This window comes from Primulina tabacum, chromosome 15 (assembly GCF_025594145.1).
Source record: "Primulina tabacum isolate GXHZ01 chromosome 15, ASM2559414v2, whole genome shotgun sequence".
NCBI lineage: Eukaryota > Viridiplantae > Streptophyta > Magnoliopsida > Lamiales > Gesneriaceae > Primulina > Primulina tabacum.
The window spans coordinates 35,791,774-35,810,318 of NC_134564.1; the positions used below are offsets into that span (position 1 = coordinate 35,791,774).

At 33.6% G+C, this 18,545-nt stretch overlaps 2 protein-coding genes and 1 pseudogene across 2 annotated transcripts; all 3 read left to right on the plus strand.

Annotated features, from left to right (window-relative positions):
* The first annotated feature begins 482 nt into the window (after positions 1-482).
* LOC142526641 (uncharacterized) lies at positions 483-6,190 on the plus strand. Its single transcript, XM_075631163.1, has 8 exons — positions 483-619; positions 720-1,219; positions 2,023-2,374; positions 2,709-3,997; positions 4,295-4,408; positions 4,741-4,889; positions 5,504-5,620; positions 5,848-6,190. The coding sequence occupies exons 2-7, from the start codon at positions 785-787 to the stop codon at positions 5,550-5,552; spliced, it is 2,388 nt and encodes a 795-aa protein (XP_075487278.1). The 5' UTR covers positions 483-619; positions 720-784; the 3' UTR covers positions 5,553-5,620; positions 5,848-6,190.
* A 5,475-nt stretch (positions 6,191-11,665) lies between these two features.
* Positions 11,666-14,189, plus strand: LOC142527227 (indole-3-acetate O-methyltransferase 1-like). The gene is made up of 4 exons (XM_075631967.1): positions 11,666-11,855; positions 11,995-12,405; positions 13,093-13,368; positions 13,730-14,189. The coding sequence occupies exons 1-4, from the start codon at positions 11,745-11,747 to the stop codon at positions 14,081-14,083; spliced, it is 1,152 nt and encodes a 383-aa protein (XP_075488082.1). The 5' UTR covers positions 11,666-11,744; the 3' UTR covers positions 14,084-14,189.
* A 2,417-nt stretch (positions 14,190-16,606) lies between these two features.
* LOC142526143 (phosphatidate cytidylyltransferase 1-like) lies at positions 16,607-18,507 on the plus strand (annotated as a pseudogene).
* Positions 18,508-18,545: the final 38 nt, after the last annotated feature.

The following is an 18,545-nucleotide window of genomic DNA, read 5'->3' on the forward strand; positions in this document are numbered from 1 at the left end:
GTCGCAGTATTTTCTTTACATCAACGGATTCAATGCAATATTTAACACCTCGGATAAATACCACCTCAGATACATACTTTAGGTAATGCAGTAGGATTTTTAGAAATTTAAATTTAAATATATAATGATTATTTAGTTTATTACGGGTGTTGTATATTTAAAATATTATAAAGTAAATATTTAGTATTTACTGTTACCAATTTCAGTGTAACTTTATTACATTAAATCTTTGCATCACATGAGCTATAAGTTATCGCAAGACGAAAACAAACCAAAATTTGAGTAAAAAAACATTATTGATGTTTCAATTTTGATTTATTCAGTCAACTTTATATATTTGGTTTTAATCGTGCTGCTTAATTCGATGAATTTAATTTTTAAAACATTGTCAAAGTAAAAAGGAAAGACGGAGGGCAAAAACGTAAAACAAAGGCGAGGGTGGGGATTATAAGAAAAAAGAACATAATAATATTAAATATAAAATTTTCTGCCCCCTCGCTCGCCTCTTCCCCTGCTCAAGTTCTTTTTTTTCACCCAACCCCCAATCACACACAGCGCAGCACGCACACACTCGGTCACGATTTAATCAAAGCTTTGTTTCGGAATTACCCGCCAAAAGGTATATTTTCAAGTTTTTCCGCTAAATTCCGTTCTTCCCAATGCCTAGGGTTTGTATGCTCTCTGCCCTTTATGGTTTCGAATCTCTCTCTTCTCTGCAGGTCTGTACGCTGATTCCTGCGTTTTGTCTATGTGGGTGTTTTCTTTGGGTGTTTGTTAGGGTTGGATGGAACCTTTGGGGGATATTCAATTGTCCGACGAGAGATCGGAGGCTGTCGGTGAGAAGAGGCTGGCGGTGGAGGATGGGGATGTGTTGGCGGAGGCCTCTCCGCCTAAGAAAGTTAAGGAAGGGACCGAAGGGAGAGTGGTTGTGGTTGGGGGGGATTTGAAGAAGGTGGCGGAGATGGTCTTGGTGTTGGCTGCAATGGGAAAGATGAGGGGAGGGAAGGGCCCAACTGAGGCTGAGAAGGAGTTGATGGCCGAGGCACGCCACACTCTGGTGAAGGTTTGTCAAGGTTTTGCTCCCAAGGATGTGTTCCCCAGGGATGCTTTTGGGGCTTTGATAGAGGATTTGGGGCTTAATAAGTTGAAAGACCAGAGGCTAGGGTTTCGACCTCCCAAAATATCTATTGCTGAGAAGTTGTTGATCTCAAAAAGAAAGGTTTGCTATTTAATTCATCTTAATACGCCAACCTTGCTTGATTCGATTGACAAGAAGTTCGAGTTGAGTATGTATGTATGTATGTGGATATGAAGCTCTCTTTCAATTTTTTTACTTGTATCAATTCTTTGTTGATCTTCGTTTGATGGCACCTGCTAACTTTGTTGCAGAAGTTTTTAAATTTCTGTTATAGAATGCTATATAACTTACCTTAAGAAGTCAACACTATTACTCGTCAAATTAACGAAACCAATTCAATAGCCTTGAATTACCTTGTTGATGCAAGCAAAAAGAGCTATTCATCACAGTTGGCTGCTTGGTGGAATCTCACCTTATCATAGTAATTAAAAGCTCCAGTTCCATTAAAGCGCACAAGTGTATTGGGACTTTAGGCGTAAAGAGAAGCTTACGAGCGTAAAGAGAAGCTTACGCTTTATGGAAATAAAATGCTATTCATAATAAAAATAAAATCAATATTTTTTTTAAATATGAAATATGAGATTTCAAATATTGAAATCATCGTCATCTTCCAAATATCAAAATATTAGAACGAGAAGGCTAACGGCAGAGTGACATGGTGACAAAGGCTACGTGATGTTAGGGTTTCCTCTGCACTTTTTTTTTTCTGTCGGAATTTCTTTTGAAAAAAGACGGTTTCTCTGCGAAGCGCGAAGATCACAGAAGCTCACACTTCGTGGAAGCCATGCGCATGCTGCGCTTTTGTCAACTATGCACCTTAATAAATAAATTTTCTACTAAATTAAAATATGTTGGTAGCTAATTTTTCGGTATCTTTTCTTTAGATGGAAAAAGCAGCGGATTTTTCCCTACCATCTACGCCGCATTCATTACAGAATCTGCAGGGGAACTCTGGTCAGTCAGTTGAAATTCGTTCTGCATTGCATCCTGCTCGAACATCTCAGTTAGATAAATCAAGTCACATGACAATGTTGTCTGGAATCCAGTCTACCACACCTTCGACTTATGGTACTGCGACAACTTCTACTTCTTTGCCGTATCAACTTCCTACCAGTGAGATAAGACCAGTGGGTTCCAGTGCATTGCCCTCTAGCCATTTGGGTTCAACAACATTGCCAAGAGTTGACAGATCCCATCCTAGATCAAATGGTTCTTCACATGCTTCACAAGTTCCAGGTATCACAGATGCTTTTTATTATTAAATGTAGCATATAATCTCTTCCCTTTAATCGTTCCATGAGCATCTTGGGCAGCCAAATTTAACTCTAGTTTCACTTCCTCAATGTCCTTTCTCTAGTACCATAAAATTTGCCTCAAGGAATTTTAGACGTCTTAGGGATAAAAATGGCATATATTTTTTGCATTGGAATTCAAGTGATATTGTCTTCTTGAATGCTATATTGTTATATGGCATTTCCTTTTACGAGGTTCTTAAAGCTTGCCACTGCCATCTTATTTTTCTTCAAGCCATAGATCCATGATCAACTCTCATGTTTCTTTCATCATGCAGCAAATTTGTCCTCTAATGCAACCACGAGGACTCCAGCTTGGTTGGTACAAACTCAGTCTGTTTCATCTGCCAAAACTGGAGATAATAAGGGACCAGTTAATACCTCCCTGAAAGTGGAGGGAGCTGCGGATGTTAAATCTGGAGCTGTTCCTCAAACAAGGGTTATGACAGTTGCTCAGACGACAACTGGATTTCCTTCATGTGGCACTAGTAATGTCCATGCTCCTCATATGGGACATACTCATGCTGAAATCAGTAAGATTGTTCAAAGATTACTACAACTACGGGGTTCTGAACGGCCGACTTGGATTCCACCTTCTAGGGATTATATGAATAAAGCATTAACTTGTCAGGTGTGCATGTCTACCGTGACAGAAATAGACAGTGTACTTATTTGTGATGGTTGTGAAAAAGGGTATCACTTAAAATGCCTTCAGACAACCAATCAAAAGGGGGTTCCGAGAGGGGAGTGGCATTGTGGAAAGTGCTTGTCATTGAGCAATGGGAAAGCTCTGCCTCCGAAATATGGTCGTGTCATGAGAAATGCCACTCCTCCCAAGCTTCCTTCCAATTCACCAGCTGGTCCATCCAATTTGAGCCAAACAATTGGTGCTTCAGGAGCTGTTAAGGCCGCTCCGAATGTAGCTGTTAATGGAAACATTTCAATGCAAAATGTTTTTACTGAAGTTGAGGTGAATAGTTACGACCATCAGATTTCTGGAACAAAGAGAGAAGATTCAAGAGGAACTCAAAAGAACGATGTTAGCTCGACTGTGGGTAAAATATCTTCTGGGAATGACCTTAATAATGTTATGAAAACTTCTACCTCTGGTTCTGTTTTGTCTGCAAATTCAGTGGCTGAAAAAACTTGTGGGGAGAAAGTTGTCGAAATAAATCCAAATCCTCCTTCAAAATGCGAAATGGTTCTACATTCCTCTGATAATTTCCAGGTGATAGTGAATGCTCAAGATGGTAACAAGGACAAGCCAAATGCTGAAGCAAAGTCTTTAAAGAAATCTCTACAAAATAACCTTACAGTGATGGGTTTGAACCAACTAAATGAGCAAGAAGTTTTAGTTAATAACTCAGCAAATATTTATGGTGATACATGGGTGATAAACCAGGACATGTCTCATTTACATGCTGTCAATTGGGTTGGTGACCCACTTCAAATTTTGGATGAGAAAATCTATTACTCATCATGCTGCATCAATGGACATGTTTATAAAGCTATGGACCATGTCCTAATTCGGTTTGACAATGAAAAACTTGTACCTTCAAGACTTCAGGTTAGCAATCTGTTATGCAAGGATTATTGGGACTGGTTTTATTGTTGTTCTAATCATTATTTGTGAGGAATATGATCATATTGTTTCATCATTTCGAACAATATCAATCATATGTCCACAGTCTGAGTTCCAATATATTTCCTACTTTTGCATTAAGAATGCTTGTCCTTTAGACCTGAATGTTTAATATTTGTTCTAGAACTTGTTTCAGTTACTTATGTTGCTCTGAGGTGAAAAGAGGACAGGATAAGTATCATATATGGTTTTTGCTTAACGAATATTGATTCTTTTCTGCAGGCAATGTGGGAGGATAACAATAATACAACAAAGTGGGCAACTGTAAATCGGTGCTACTTTCCTGGTGATTTACCTGCGGCTGTTGGTCGTCCATGTGGTCTGGAAAGCTGTGAGGTGAATTGCAATGTTGCGTTTTGATGAATTTACATTGCAATGTTGCGTTTTGATGAATTTACATAAGTGTCATGTTGAGTGCTCACAAGGTTCGAACATAGTTGAATGTGTTTTTAGGTCCTGTATGTATTTTTACTCATCAAAAAGTCAAAATTCGTGTTAAAAGAGTATGCATTGCCTGTGCATATCTTAGTACTCATAAATGTTTAGATGCTGGGACATATTATTGAAGAAACTAAACCTTCATGAAATTATAATCATTGTGTAGTTTTGTTCGAAAGAGCATTTAAGGGATTGCATCAAGGTCGTCGATAATCTTTCAGAATTTGCAGGTTTACGAGTCTTCTTGTGGTAGAGCATTGATGGCTGGATTGATAGAAAGTCCATGTTTAGTCCTTCCTCCAAGAAAATTTTCCGAAGAGAGTGAAAGGAGAACTGTTTCAGGAATGCAACATCGTTTCCCTCCACTCTATTTGTGCAAGTGTGTCCTTTGCTTTCCCTGTACTCTGAAGCTTTATTTATTAAAATAATTTTTTTTTTCTGGATGCTCTACTCCTCCCAATCATGCTGTTCTCCAAAATAATTGTATAACCCTTTCTTGGAATTATAGGTAACTAGTGATTTTTGCTTGAAGGAAGCTGTTATAAATTAGTTGTGATTCATTTGTTCTTTAAATTAATTATGGACTTCTAGTGCAGACTATAGACCTATACAACTGCACATCCTTCACAATTTTTTAAATTTGCCCCTCAGCATTTACATTATGGAGCTAATAATTTGTAGACATTTGTGCCAGCATCCTGTTCATTCAGATTGGTATCCATAGAATAATCTTTTGAATTTATGATACACAGAGAATGGAAATCGGCTGAAAACTTCCATTTTTTCAAAGGGAATGGTGAAGGACCATGACGAACCCAACCACTCTTTATTGTCATTGGCTACTTTGATTATTAGATCCCCTGAGTAGTTTAAGTTGTGGCAGAGATCTCATGTTACGGAGTCTGCAATCTATTTTGTCCCACTTCAAGATTTCTTCCTTCATACATGGTTTATGAATCTATCTGGCATTGATATAGCTCTCTAATTTGACAGATGGATTTATGACGAAGCAAAAGGGCTATTCCGGGATATTTCTTGTTAAATATGGCAAGCCATATTATTAGTGGATAAATTATACACATCACGGCCTGTTCATGCTCATTTAATAAGGTACTTGGTAGATATAATCTATTGACTCCATAGATATTTGCTATTCTAGTAGAGTATTTTCATTTCATAAGGTACTTGGTAGATATAATCTATTGACCTGTTTTATCCATTTTCACTAAAAAAATCCTCCACTGGTGATCGCGAATATTGGATCGAACTGTACGTTTCAATGTTCAACACCTATAAATTAACTTTTAACGTCACTTGATCTATATTGTATTCAACAGGTAGCTTGTTGATGCAGTGGCCCCATCACATTGGAGCAAAGGATAGCTTAAAGTTCAGTTTTGTGTACGATATGGTTAGCAGCTCTAATTGTAGTCTGTATCATCTCAGTTTTCAGCACACCCTGTTTTTGGTGCTCAACACCTAAATTACATGATTGTCGGATGTACAAGGGACAAGTGAACCCTTTATACTTAGTTTTCCCATCAAATTAATTGTATTGATCCTTTTATACAAAGTTGACTCGATTTGAATTTCACATTGTAAAGTTAAAAAAAGAGATGTCCACTTGCATAGTAGTCTTCTTCGGGTTGTTGCGTCTTGTAGAGTGGCTTGTGTCACGTAAAGCCACTTTTGGACTTGGGCTTACAGAAGAGATATTGATCATGCTATTGAGGGGCCGTGATGCCTCAAAATGATTGTTTTCGTGGAGTTAAGGTAATTAATACGTGGAGCATTTGAAGTTTTATAGAATCAACTAATAATCAACTCCATTAGACAAATGACTTCTATATACTCTATGTAGCTTCTCTTTTAGGGTAATATATTTTCGATTTCTTCTCAAAATTGAGGTTCGACTAAAAAGTTGTTGGGGATGGTTTCTTCATTCTCCATCAATTCATATTTCAACTTTGAAGTATTTTTCACATTTGAAATGCGTTACCTAAAATATGATTGACTATATAATTTTAATTAATTTATTGTGAGCATGGAAAATATTATCATCCAGAAGCAAAATTCTTGCCGCAAATTTTAGTGTATTTCGATCGATAAAGAAAAACCTTAATATATATTGATACTCACGGAAAATTTAGGGTCTAATTTCAGCAAGTGTCACTAATACAGATGCAGGTTTCAAAATTGTCCCGAGCCTAAAATCACGAGTAAGACCGTTAGAAGAGGGCCAAGAGGCTATCTGGCGTAGCCCGTCCGACGCTCAAGTCAGAGACTGAGGATACAAGTGATGAGTAGCTAAGGATGCTGCTGAAAAACAATATAGTGAATGAATTATCATAAGCTCAAACCTGATATTTATAGGAAAATATCTTGGCCCTTGATGGGCCTGTCTTCCATCTGGGCTAGGGATGTGCCGGGAGTAGTGGGCCCATCCATAGGGTATCGTGATATATATATATATATATATATATATATATATATATATATATATATATATACTAGGAATGATCACGTGCGATGCACGTGGATAATTAATAATGAAAAATATAATAACGAGATTTAGATAATTAATAATTTTTAAAATTGTTTGAATAACATCTTGTTTATTAGTATTTATTAATTTAAATATATCAAAACACAATAAATAAAAATACGCCATGACGATAAATCAATATATTCACTTATTTATATAACATTTTTCAACTTACATGATTATAACATAATGACAGCTCTCTCAAATTAACAAATATATTTTTCATCCAAATATCATTGCAATGAAAAACAATAAAATTAAGAGAATAGTAAATTTTACTAAAACCAAAATCACAATGTATTTAAATGGAGTGAATACAGTGATTGTCAAATAAAATTCTCTTAATTAACTAAATTATCATAATTATGTTAAAATAAAACCCCTAAACTTGTTATTAAGTTAAATATCAATTGTGTTTTTGACAACTTTTAACTCCTTGCAAATTTTGTTTAACTTTTTCCTTTTATAAAATAGATATTACACATCAACTCAAATATTTTAAATGGTATAATAACTCAATTATCATGATTCCATCGATGTATCCAACAAGGACAATTATTGCACTCCAACAATATCAATAATCACACTAATTGCAATCTATGAGAATCGATCTCATGACTTTGACTCTTATATATACCAATTGTAAGATCATGTATTTGCTACTTTACCAAAAGTTATAATCGGGGTAACGATGCAACATTAACTAAAATCTTTTAAAATAGTAAAACAACTCAAACATCACATTTGGATTGTTATACATTACATAAACAATTATTGCACCTAACAAATAGGATATAGTTGTTATTTTACATTTTAGAAATCATTTTCTAAATCAAATTTATTCTCACTAATCAAATAATTTCATCGAACACAAAGTAGTTTTAATTACTAATAATAATTTAAACACATAGGGTGACAATTCTATGTCATCACCTATGCTTCATTAAGTTGCAATCATAGTAACAATGCACAATGAATTGGTAAACATAACTTAGTTAATTTAATAAGTGGGTAATATTAAATAACAATTTTGTTATTTTGAAATGTGAAAAATAGTTTATATATGTAAATTCATCATATATAATGATAAATTAATTAATATGTAGAAAAGAGAAAAAATTGTTTTTTATGTATGTAATTTCATCATATACAATTTGAAATTAATTAATAGGTTGAAAAGAACAAACAATATAACAAATCTATATATTATATACGATGATTTCATAATAGAATAATGCTAATATAACCATACTTTATATTATGTTTAGAACACAATTGAAAATTGATAACAAAATATATAATAATAGAAACTTTAATTTTAAAAATATTATTATCTAAAATATTATCATAATACATTATGAATCATAAATGAAATCACTAAATTATTGAGTAACTATTTATTTAATTATTACTTAAATCAATTTATAAAATAAAAGAAAAGATATGAATATTAAATATTCATTAGCAACCATGAAGAAATACACTAATTTTAGTAACAAATTTTAGTTAGCAACAAAGAAAAATTATGGGTAAATTGATAAATTCAATATGAATTAATATCCAAAGGCATTTAAGATAGACAATAAATTATAAAAGAACCCATAAAAAAATTATTGATTTAATTTGCTACATTAAATGAATAAGGGTAGATTGGAAAATTCACAATTAGAAGTCATATATTTATATGTATGTTATATATATATATATATATATATATATATATATATCTCGTGAAAGGAGCTCACATACACACACATATATATTATATTAATATATATATATATATATATATATATACACACACACACACGTATAATAATGAATGCACAATTTCCACGCACCTCTCTGCTTTCAACTCAACTTCAAGTAATATAAGCCATTCATTCATATTATCCATAGTAGAGTGAGTGGCTGTTCCTATTATTTACTACGCTTTTCTTGTTCAGTCGCTCCAATGAAAGTTTGCCCCACTTTTCAAAAACAACGAATCGGGTTCTCTAATTACTGTGTCGAGTAAGAATAGGGAAAAGAACAGTGTATGATCGATTTTACTTGTATTGTAAGTTGTAGCTTACTTATAAAATACATCGTGTCATGTATCTCATCATTTTAGTCGATGTAGCATGGGTTGAATCGTTATACGATATATAACGACTTTAATACCATGCCAAGATGGCCTTAATCGTCTTGGGATCTGATCAACTCAATCAAAGCCAAGTTAATACTGGTTTTTTTTTTCTTTATTATAAAAAAATACTGATTTGATATCGTGGAATGATCCGACCCTTCTTTAGCTGTGGGATGCGCACCGGAAATTGGCAAAACATGGGGTCTAGGAGACCTAGCTAGATGTAAATGATAGTAGTTAGTGAATTAGCTCAATAAGTCGTTGAGGTTGAACTTTATTGTGCCTCATTTAGTTGACATGTCTGTGTTTTGCCTGTTACACACACTAGCAAGCTTAAAATATATCAATATTTGGAGGAAATGTGTTCCTTACATAACCTACATGTATATTGTTAAATATTTGATACTAACTCTTATTTACTTAGTCATCATCCTATCGTCGTAAAGTTGATATATATATATATATATATATATATATATATATATATATATATATGTATTTTGAAATTAACAAAAGATATGTAAACTAGGTTTTTTTTTGAAAGATAACTCTCGTTGACCCCGTTCCCTTCTAAACCAAAAGAAAAAGGAAAACGAAGACAAACTTTGAGCACAATGATAGCTTGCTTAGAAATAATTGTTGTGTTTTGACCACCAAAGTTTGCTTTTGAATTTGTGATTTTTTTTAAAATATATGTTTTACAAAGATGTATCACTGGTCCTTATCCATCCATCTTTCACCCCGACAGTGTACAAATATCACAGGGACAATAATATTAATTTGGTCAAGTTTGTGAGTTCTTTTCTCCGAATTGTCTGCTGAATTCTAAATATGTCCGTTTGAAAATTAAGAATTAAATTATAGTTTCTGTTGGTTTCGCATGAGTCAGTTGAAGACCAAACCTTGATTTCTGGGTTTGATTACTCTTTAGAAGAACATATTATTAATTAATATCCTATTTATCTTTCTTTAATGGTACCAAAGGATACTCATATCCCACTAATTGTGCGATTATGCAAAAAAAGATTAAAGCAGTTGATTACACTTAAAACTAATTTAACCAAAAATCATAGTTAGGATCTATGCGTTATTCCACCTTAAACCTTTTGAAAATTGTAATAATCGGAGTTTATTTTTTAGTTCACAAGATGAGATCAACAAATGCACTTGTAAATTTCTTATCTTTGTATCATCACATTTTAAATAATTTGGGAAAATAGCGAATCTGGTCTTTTAAGTTTGCAATATATATATATATATATATATATATATATATATATATACATATAAGCTATTGGTTGATTTTTAGCCTTTCTACTACTATTAATATAGTATTATTATATATAAATAAGACCAAGATTCAGACGGTTGGATTAAAGTTGTCTATCATAAAAGTAATCTCTTAATCATGCCATAAACACGAAAAAATTGGTTTACCGTTGGTAGTTAATTTGTTTGGTAAGGCCCGAATCCACGTAAAGTTCGGGCCCACATATTTGCTTTCCTTTGTCCTTAAAAGTCCCCCACAATGATTCCGTAAAACAGAAACCCGTCATATTTATTTGTATGTTTTCTCTGATACATACATATTTTGATAGTTACCGTAATCTGACAATTATGAAATATAATATTGCGTCATATATTTAGTTAAAACACAGATTTTTGATTAACTATTACTTTTTGAACAATAAACAATCCACGATACATAATTATGAGTCGATTTGACGAATTTCGAAAGATGACATCTCGAAATTTAAACAGATCAAAACATGTGATCACACATTATATTATGTATCTGAATCTAGTTAGATAATTGACTAAAACATATGATCAGTTCATTTGTCTTTCCACAGATCAAGGAAGTGCACAATATAATTATTTATATGTTAAGTTGGATTACTGTAAACAATGTTCACATAATTGTTAAAAAATAATAATAATAATTTTTTTCTAATTCAATTTCAAACGACGTAGAGATTCAAACAAGAAAATCCGGCGTCAATCTTGGGCCTGCTTTCTTGAATTGCATGTGAAGCCCATGTCCACTCCTTTTCACTTTTTTTATTATGCCATCCATTTTATTATTTTATCAACTACGGATTAATAAATTAAATTAGACGATGCATACTCATTGTACTTATCTGAGCACCGATGAAGTGACACTCACCTGTTGAATGTGAATTTAATAAATAAATTTTCTATGTTTCATCACATATAATATACGAATGACACATTATCGATAATCACATAAATATACACGGTAAGTGTACAATATATTTTAACTATATATATATGTGTGTGTAAATAGATAAGATAAGATTGATCTTTTGATTATTTAGTAGGTAATAATTGTGCAAATTACATAAATTATATTGTAAAGAATATAATATACAAGGTAAGTGCCCATGATGACCTCCTTTTTCTATATATAAAACACTCTATGCAGAGCCATTTTTATTACTCACTAGATTTCACAGTCAAATCGTCAGTACATATATATAGATATACACACACACAAACATATTATATATATTTGTACGTAAGTAATTACATAATCGAGTATGACTTCCAAGAGAGATAACGTCGTCGTTTCTAATATGAAGCTTGAGAAAATGTTGAGCATGAAAGGAGGCAAAGGCGAAGCTAGCTATGTTAATAATTCTCAGGCCCAGGTTAATTTGGTTTAATTCTGTGATATATATATATATATATGTATGTATGTATATATGTATGTATGTATGTATTACGTGTATATTGTGATATGAAGGTTTTCTAAATTTTGTGGAATAATATAATTGTGTTGTGTCACAGGGGCAACATGCTCGATCCATGCTCCACCTTCTGAGAGAGACCCTGGACGGCGTGCGGCTGAGCTCGCCGGATTACCCCTTTGTGGTGGCGGACCTGGGGTGTTCTTGTGGAAGCAACACGATATACATGATGGACGCCATCGTCAAACATATGAGTAAACGGTATGAGGAGGTAGGTGATGGGCTGCCGGAATTCTCGGCGTTTTTCTCCGATCTCCCTTCCAATGACTTCAACACGCTCTTCCAACTCCTCCCTCCCTACGGTGGGGTCAGCATGGAGGAGTGCCTCGCCTCCGACAGCTGCCGCTCCTACTTTGCTGCCGGAGTGCCGGGTTCGTTTTACCGGCGGCTCTTCCCCTCGAAATTTGTTGATGTTATTTATTCAGCTTTCTCTCTGCACTGGCTATCTCAGGTATGTCATAATATTGTGGAAACATATACTTAACAATTGAGGGTAACATTTTTAGATTAAAGTTCTAAAAAATGTTTGTTTTTTTCTCTCTATTAGAAAAGTAATTTTTAAGTATTTCCTTTTCATAATTCTTTTAAAATACATGATATTTAGGAAATAATTCTATTTAAATCCATACTCATCATATGTTTCTGAATCCATTAATTAATTTCATCTTTTCTATTTGTCTAAAGATGCACCATTAAGTTCCTAACCTTTTGATAAATGTCAAAAGTTGGTTGGACAATGGCCAATGTTTATAAAATAACTTTTTGAACTTTTTAATTTATAAAATTACAAATTTATAAGTTTATTTTTGTGGGGTTTACTTAAATATTGATTATAATGATATGAACTAATTAGTTATTCTAAATTTAAATTGCATGCATGATGCATGGCTTTTCTAAGTTTCAAAAATCATGGTTAATTATTACATAATATTTTTTACGTCCTTTACAAGTTATAGTACTGCCGGAATATTAAGCAAAAGTCGTCGCAATTACCCAAGTTAATAGTTAAATTATATTTGCATGAAACATAAGGAATATATAATAAATATATATATACTTTGATTAAAAATTCAAACTGGCAATTTAATTTACATAAAATACGGATATCAGAAATGTTCCAATGTGATGCATACTGCAGGTACCTGATGTGGTTTTGGACAAGAGATCAACGGCGTATAACAAAGGTAGGATATTCATCCACGGTGCAAATGAGAGCACCGCGCTTGCATTCAAGAAACAATTCCAGGCTGATTTAGCAGCCTTCTTGAGCTCAAGATCCAAAGAGATGAAGAGGGGAGGAGCTATGTTCTTGGTTTGTTTGGGTCGGACTTGTCCCGATCCTACGGACCAGGGCGGCGCCGGCCTTCTCTTCGGCTCCCATTTTCAAGATGCTTGGGACGATCTTGTTCAAGAGGTATTTGATATTAATTAATTTAGGGTTATCTCCATTTCATTTGTATTTTAATTATTTTGATCACGATGTTTAAAATTAATCTTGAAGAAATTACTCTGTGAAATCATAACAAATATCATGAATCATGTCCCCCATTGTCACTGTGCTGTAATTGTCACTTCTCCAACATGCAGATATCATCATCACATTGCTTCATACCTTATCATTTCAAATAATGTTACACTACTATATACATGATATAACGTCACACGTCTCAAATTTCACCAAAAATTCGAATTTCACATGTTACAAGAAAGTATATTTTTTAAAAAATATACGCATATTCAAAGTAAATGATACACGTCTTTTTGGGTAATTACAGGGTCTAATTAGTAGTGAAAAACGTGACAACTTCAATATCCCGGTGTACGCGCCAAGTCTAGAGGATTTCAAGGAGGTGGTGGAAGCAGATGGCTCTTTCAACATTAACAAGCTCGAAGTATTTAAAGGTGGAAGCCCTCTGGTGGTGAACCACCCTAACGATGCGGCGGAGATTGGCCGAGCTCTAGCCAACAGCTGCCGTAGCGTCAGCGGCGTCCTTGTTGATGCCCACATTGGAGATCTGCTAAGCGATGAGCTCTTCTCTCGAGTTGCGAGCCGAGCCACGAGCCACGCAAATGAGCTGCTTGACCAGCTTCAGTTCTTTCATATAGTGGCATCTCTTATTAAAGATTAGTATATTATGTGGGAATTTGTTTTTTGTTTAGCTAGTTTGTAACCCTTTATCGACCCTTTTCGTTCTCTTTTAATTTGCGTTTTACTAATGACTTGTTAAAACAAAAACTATAGTCTCGAGCCGTTACTATTTGTGCTTGGAATTTTCATTGTTAAATAAATTAGACAGAGAAAACTAAAGTTCATCTTCTAGTTATTTATACTATGTATTATACATATCACAATGAATTTCAAATGACTCTAATATTCTTGAAATTTGAAATCCATTATAATTAATATAATAAGTGGGGATATGAATTTGAATTTTTTTGTGTGCTAGTTATCTAACCATAAAAATACATTAATTGATTTCAAATCCTTCCACCAAATCATTTAATAAAGGCAAAAACTTGTGTGAGATGGTCTCACGAGTCGTATTTTGTGAGACAGATCTCTTATTTGGGTCATCCATGAAAAAATATTACTTTTTATGCCAAGAATATTATTTTTTATTGTGAATATCAGTAGGGTTGACCCGTCTCACAGATAAAGATTCGTGAGACCGTCTCACAAGAGACCTACTCTTTAATGAAACATCAAATTTTAATTGGAGGCATTTCAATTTGAGACCTTCCGGCCATATTAATTCTAATTAGCAAGGGGAAGTCATTTTTCAAAATATATTTTGTAGAGGGTTATTGTTTAAAAGAACAAGAAAAAGAAAAACCCTTTTTCAGTATTTTACTATATCATGAATCTTGTAATGTTTTTTTATTTTTTAAAAAATGAAGGGTACATTAATGTATTAATAATTTTTAAGGAATTTTAAGTCTTTTAGAGTTTGACGTGCAATTAGTCATAAATTGTACAGAGAAAAAGAAGAAGTGAGCTTCTTTCATGTCTACCAAGGAATTAATAATAGGTGGGCATAGGGATGTAAACGAACTAAACTGTTTGTGGGCTATTCGAAGCTCGATTCGATAAAAGCTCGTTTAATGAGGCTCGTTAAGATAAACAAACCAAACTCAAGTTTTACAGTATTCGGCTCGTTAGCTCGTGAACATGTTCGTTGGTAAATTATGAGTAATCTTTTAGATGAAAAAATAATAGTTTTGATATTTGATTTATTGATTTTGCATATTATTTATGAAATATATAGAAAAATCTATTAAATTTATTTATTATAATAAATTTACAAATTTTAATAAAATTAATATATTTTTCATTAAATATATAATTTACTTTTTAATTAATTTAATGAAAATTTAAATGTATAATTCATTTTTATTAAGCTTGTTTATGCTCGATAAATATTTGAATAAGTTCGTGAGTCATGCATATATTCGTTAAATAAAGCTCGAGCTCGGCTCGATTATAAACGAACCAAGCTCAAATATTCAAGAGTTCGACTCGGTTCGATTACATCCCTAAGTGGGCAGGCTTGAAAAAGTAAAGACCACTGTTACTTGTTCATACAACATAATCATACAACTATACCTACATTTACTTTTTTTTCTCCTCATTTTCTTTCGCGAATGCAAAATTTATATGAAAAATCAAAACATTTAGGTAATATTTGGTACGTCCTATAAAATGATGTAATGACATTAACGTGTAATATGAGTATTAAAAAATTATATATATATATATATATTTATTGATAAAATGATCATTCATAATATATTCAACTCTCACTCAACTTCACTTCACTATCTACATATCAAACATTATATATACCCATGTCAAACAATACTTCAATGTATCAGAATTTAATAAGTCATTTATATATTATTATTTTATTGTATAAAAAATTAGATATTTAATTTGAAAAGTCAACTACATATGTAGCTTTTACATTAACCCACCTTTAAATAATTGTGGACTGTGCTGTCAATTCAAAAATCAACAAAAAATCAGACAATAATTAAAAGATGTTTTTGAAAATGATCATTACTTGATAGTGTTGTTTTTTGTCGACAAAATTATCATCTCGAAGCTTCACTTTCCCACATTATTTTGTTCCCCGACTTTCTTATGTTATCAATTATATATCATACAGACAAGCATATATATATATATATATATACACACACACACACACACACACACACACACATACATATATACACATACATATATATATACATATATGTATTGATACCCCATGGATGGGCCCATTACCCTTGGCCCATCCCTAGCTCAAAAGGAAGACAAGCCCATCAAGGGCCCATGTATTCTCCTATAAATACCAGGTTTGAGTGTTCAGTTATTGGATTCACTATATTGTTTTCAGCAGCGCCCTTAGCTGCTCCCCCCATATATCCTCAGTCTCTGACTTGAGCGTCGGAGGGGCTACGCCAGGATACTCTCCTGGCCCCCTCATAACGGTCTTATTTGTGATTTCAGGCCCAGGGTAATTTTGGAGCCCGTGTCTGGATTAGTGACGCTTGCGTGGATCGGACCCTAAATTTCCCGTGAGTATCATGTATATATATGTATATATATATGTGTGTGTATATATGTATATATATATGTGTGTGTATATATGTATGTTTATGGACGAATTCTCAGTCAACAACTTGTTGATACTGTAACTCCAGATAAATTCTTCCACAAACTTGTGAATGGCCTAGTCAAGTATCAGATGGTCATTTGTTATTTTCTTTACATTGCAGGTCCGTATAATTTGGAGCTTTTCATTAAGATCAGTTGCATTCACTAGCTTCGTGTTCCACTGTGGAGCATTCGTTTTTAAGAATCAGAATCAATTATGTTGTTATGTCTCCTTACTCAAATTCTATTATCTATGAGAATTGGACATTCACCCAAATCAGTTACAGGAATGATGTGGTTCATTCTTACTCTGAAAAAGAAGATGTACAAGTATCAGTTTGGTCAGTATGCATGGACACACATGATTCTTATAGTGGTCTTTACTCAGTCTTCATTCACTGTCGAAAATATTTTTGAAGGAATATTCTGGTAAGTAAATATCAAGTTGGTTTTTGTGCTACAATTTACAGGGGTTTTCTGTTGAACTTCAACCATTAGAGGTTACCCGATCCTTTTGACAACAGAATCGCATGCCATATTATCTCCTTACTTCAAATTTTTTTTGCTGTTCTTATGAACTCACACAGGTTTATTCTTCCGGTATCCCTCATAGCAATCAATGATGTAGCTGCATATTTCTTTGGCTTCTTCTTTGGTAGAACACCATTAATCAAACTATCCCCGAAGAAGACATGGGAGGGATTTATCGGAGCATCTATGACTACCATAATTTCTGCATTTCTTGTAAACACTTTAATCCAATTTAACTTGTCAGATCGAACTTTCTGGTTACATCTTGTATAAATTTCTGATAGCATGCCTACTGTTAAATATGTGTAAAAAGTGTGTATGTTTAGAAATTTAACGTGTTCCTCACAGCTTGCAAATATTTTGGGACGGTTTCCGTGGATGACACGTCCAAGAAAGGTAACTTTTGTTACCGGAAAGATTATAACAAACCAAAACATAATATGAAATTCTGTTTCTCGATAATAACTGCGGGATCTATCGACTGGTTGGCTTGATTGTGATCCCGGGCAGCTTTCAAGTCAGAATATTATTCGTTTCCTCTTTGGTAACCTCAATGGGTGAGATAACAGAACTTTTGAAGCCACATTGTAACGGTCAAAATCTTTAACTTATTTAGCAATACAAAAATGATACATGAAATGCGGTGAAAACAAAATTTGGCACGCATGGAATGGAATACCGGTCATGCCAGTGCAGTGGCATGCTTCGTGCTTAGGCTTGTTTGCATCAATTATAGCACCCTTTGGAGGATTTTTTGCTAGTGGTTTGAAGAGAGCGTTCAAGATCAAGGTGGGTATTATTTCAATATCTGAACTAGCTAGGGATTGCATCAGTAACGATCACTCTCCCTGACAACAAAATACCGATTTTCCAGGATTTTGGAGACAGTATTCCAGGGCATGGTGGTTTTACTGATCGAATGGATTGCCAGGTATGCTGATCGAGCATCCCGAGTCCTTGTTATGGTATTCGTGTGGCTGTTTCCGCCAAAAAATTTATACCTATTTGTTTGTCCTGAACTAAATGCTAACAAGCATTCTGCATGTTACGCAGATGGTGATGGCTATATTTGCTTACATTTATTTTCAATCCTTCATTGTCACTCAGGTTAATTCAGTAGACATGATATTGGATCAGGTCCGTAAATATCATTCGAAATAATTAACGGGATTCAATAAATTCATTGTCACTAATTATTTCTACAGCACAAAAACATATTATTTCAAATCACTCCATTTGCAGATAACAAGAAACCTCAGCTTCGAGGAGCAGGAAAGACTGTATTATATGCTTGGTCAACTATTCAAAGAATAGCTAGCTATCTGGGAAGTCTTGAAGTTATGGAGGCTATGTCTCCTTTGACCTGATCTCCCGCGCTCAATTCTTTTTGTATTAAAAAA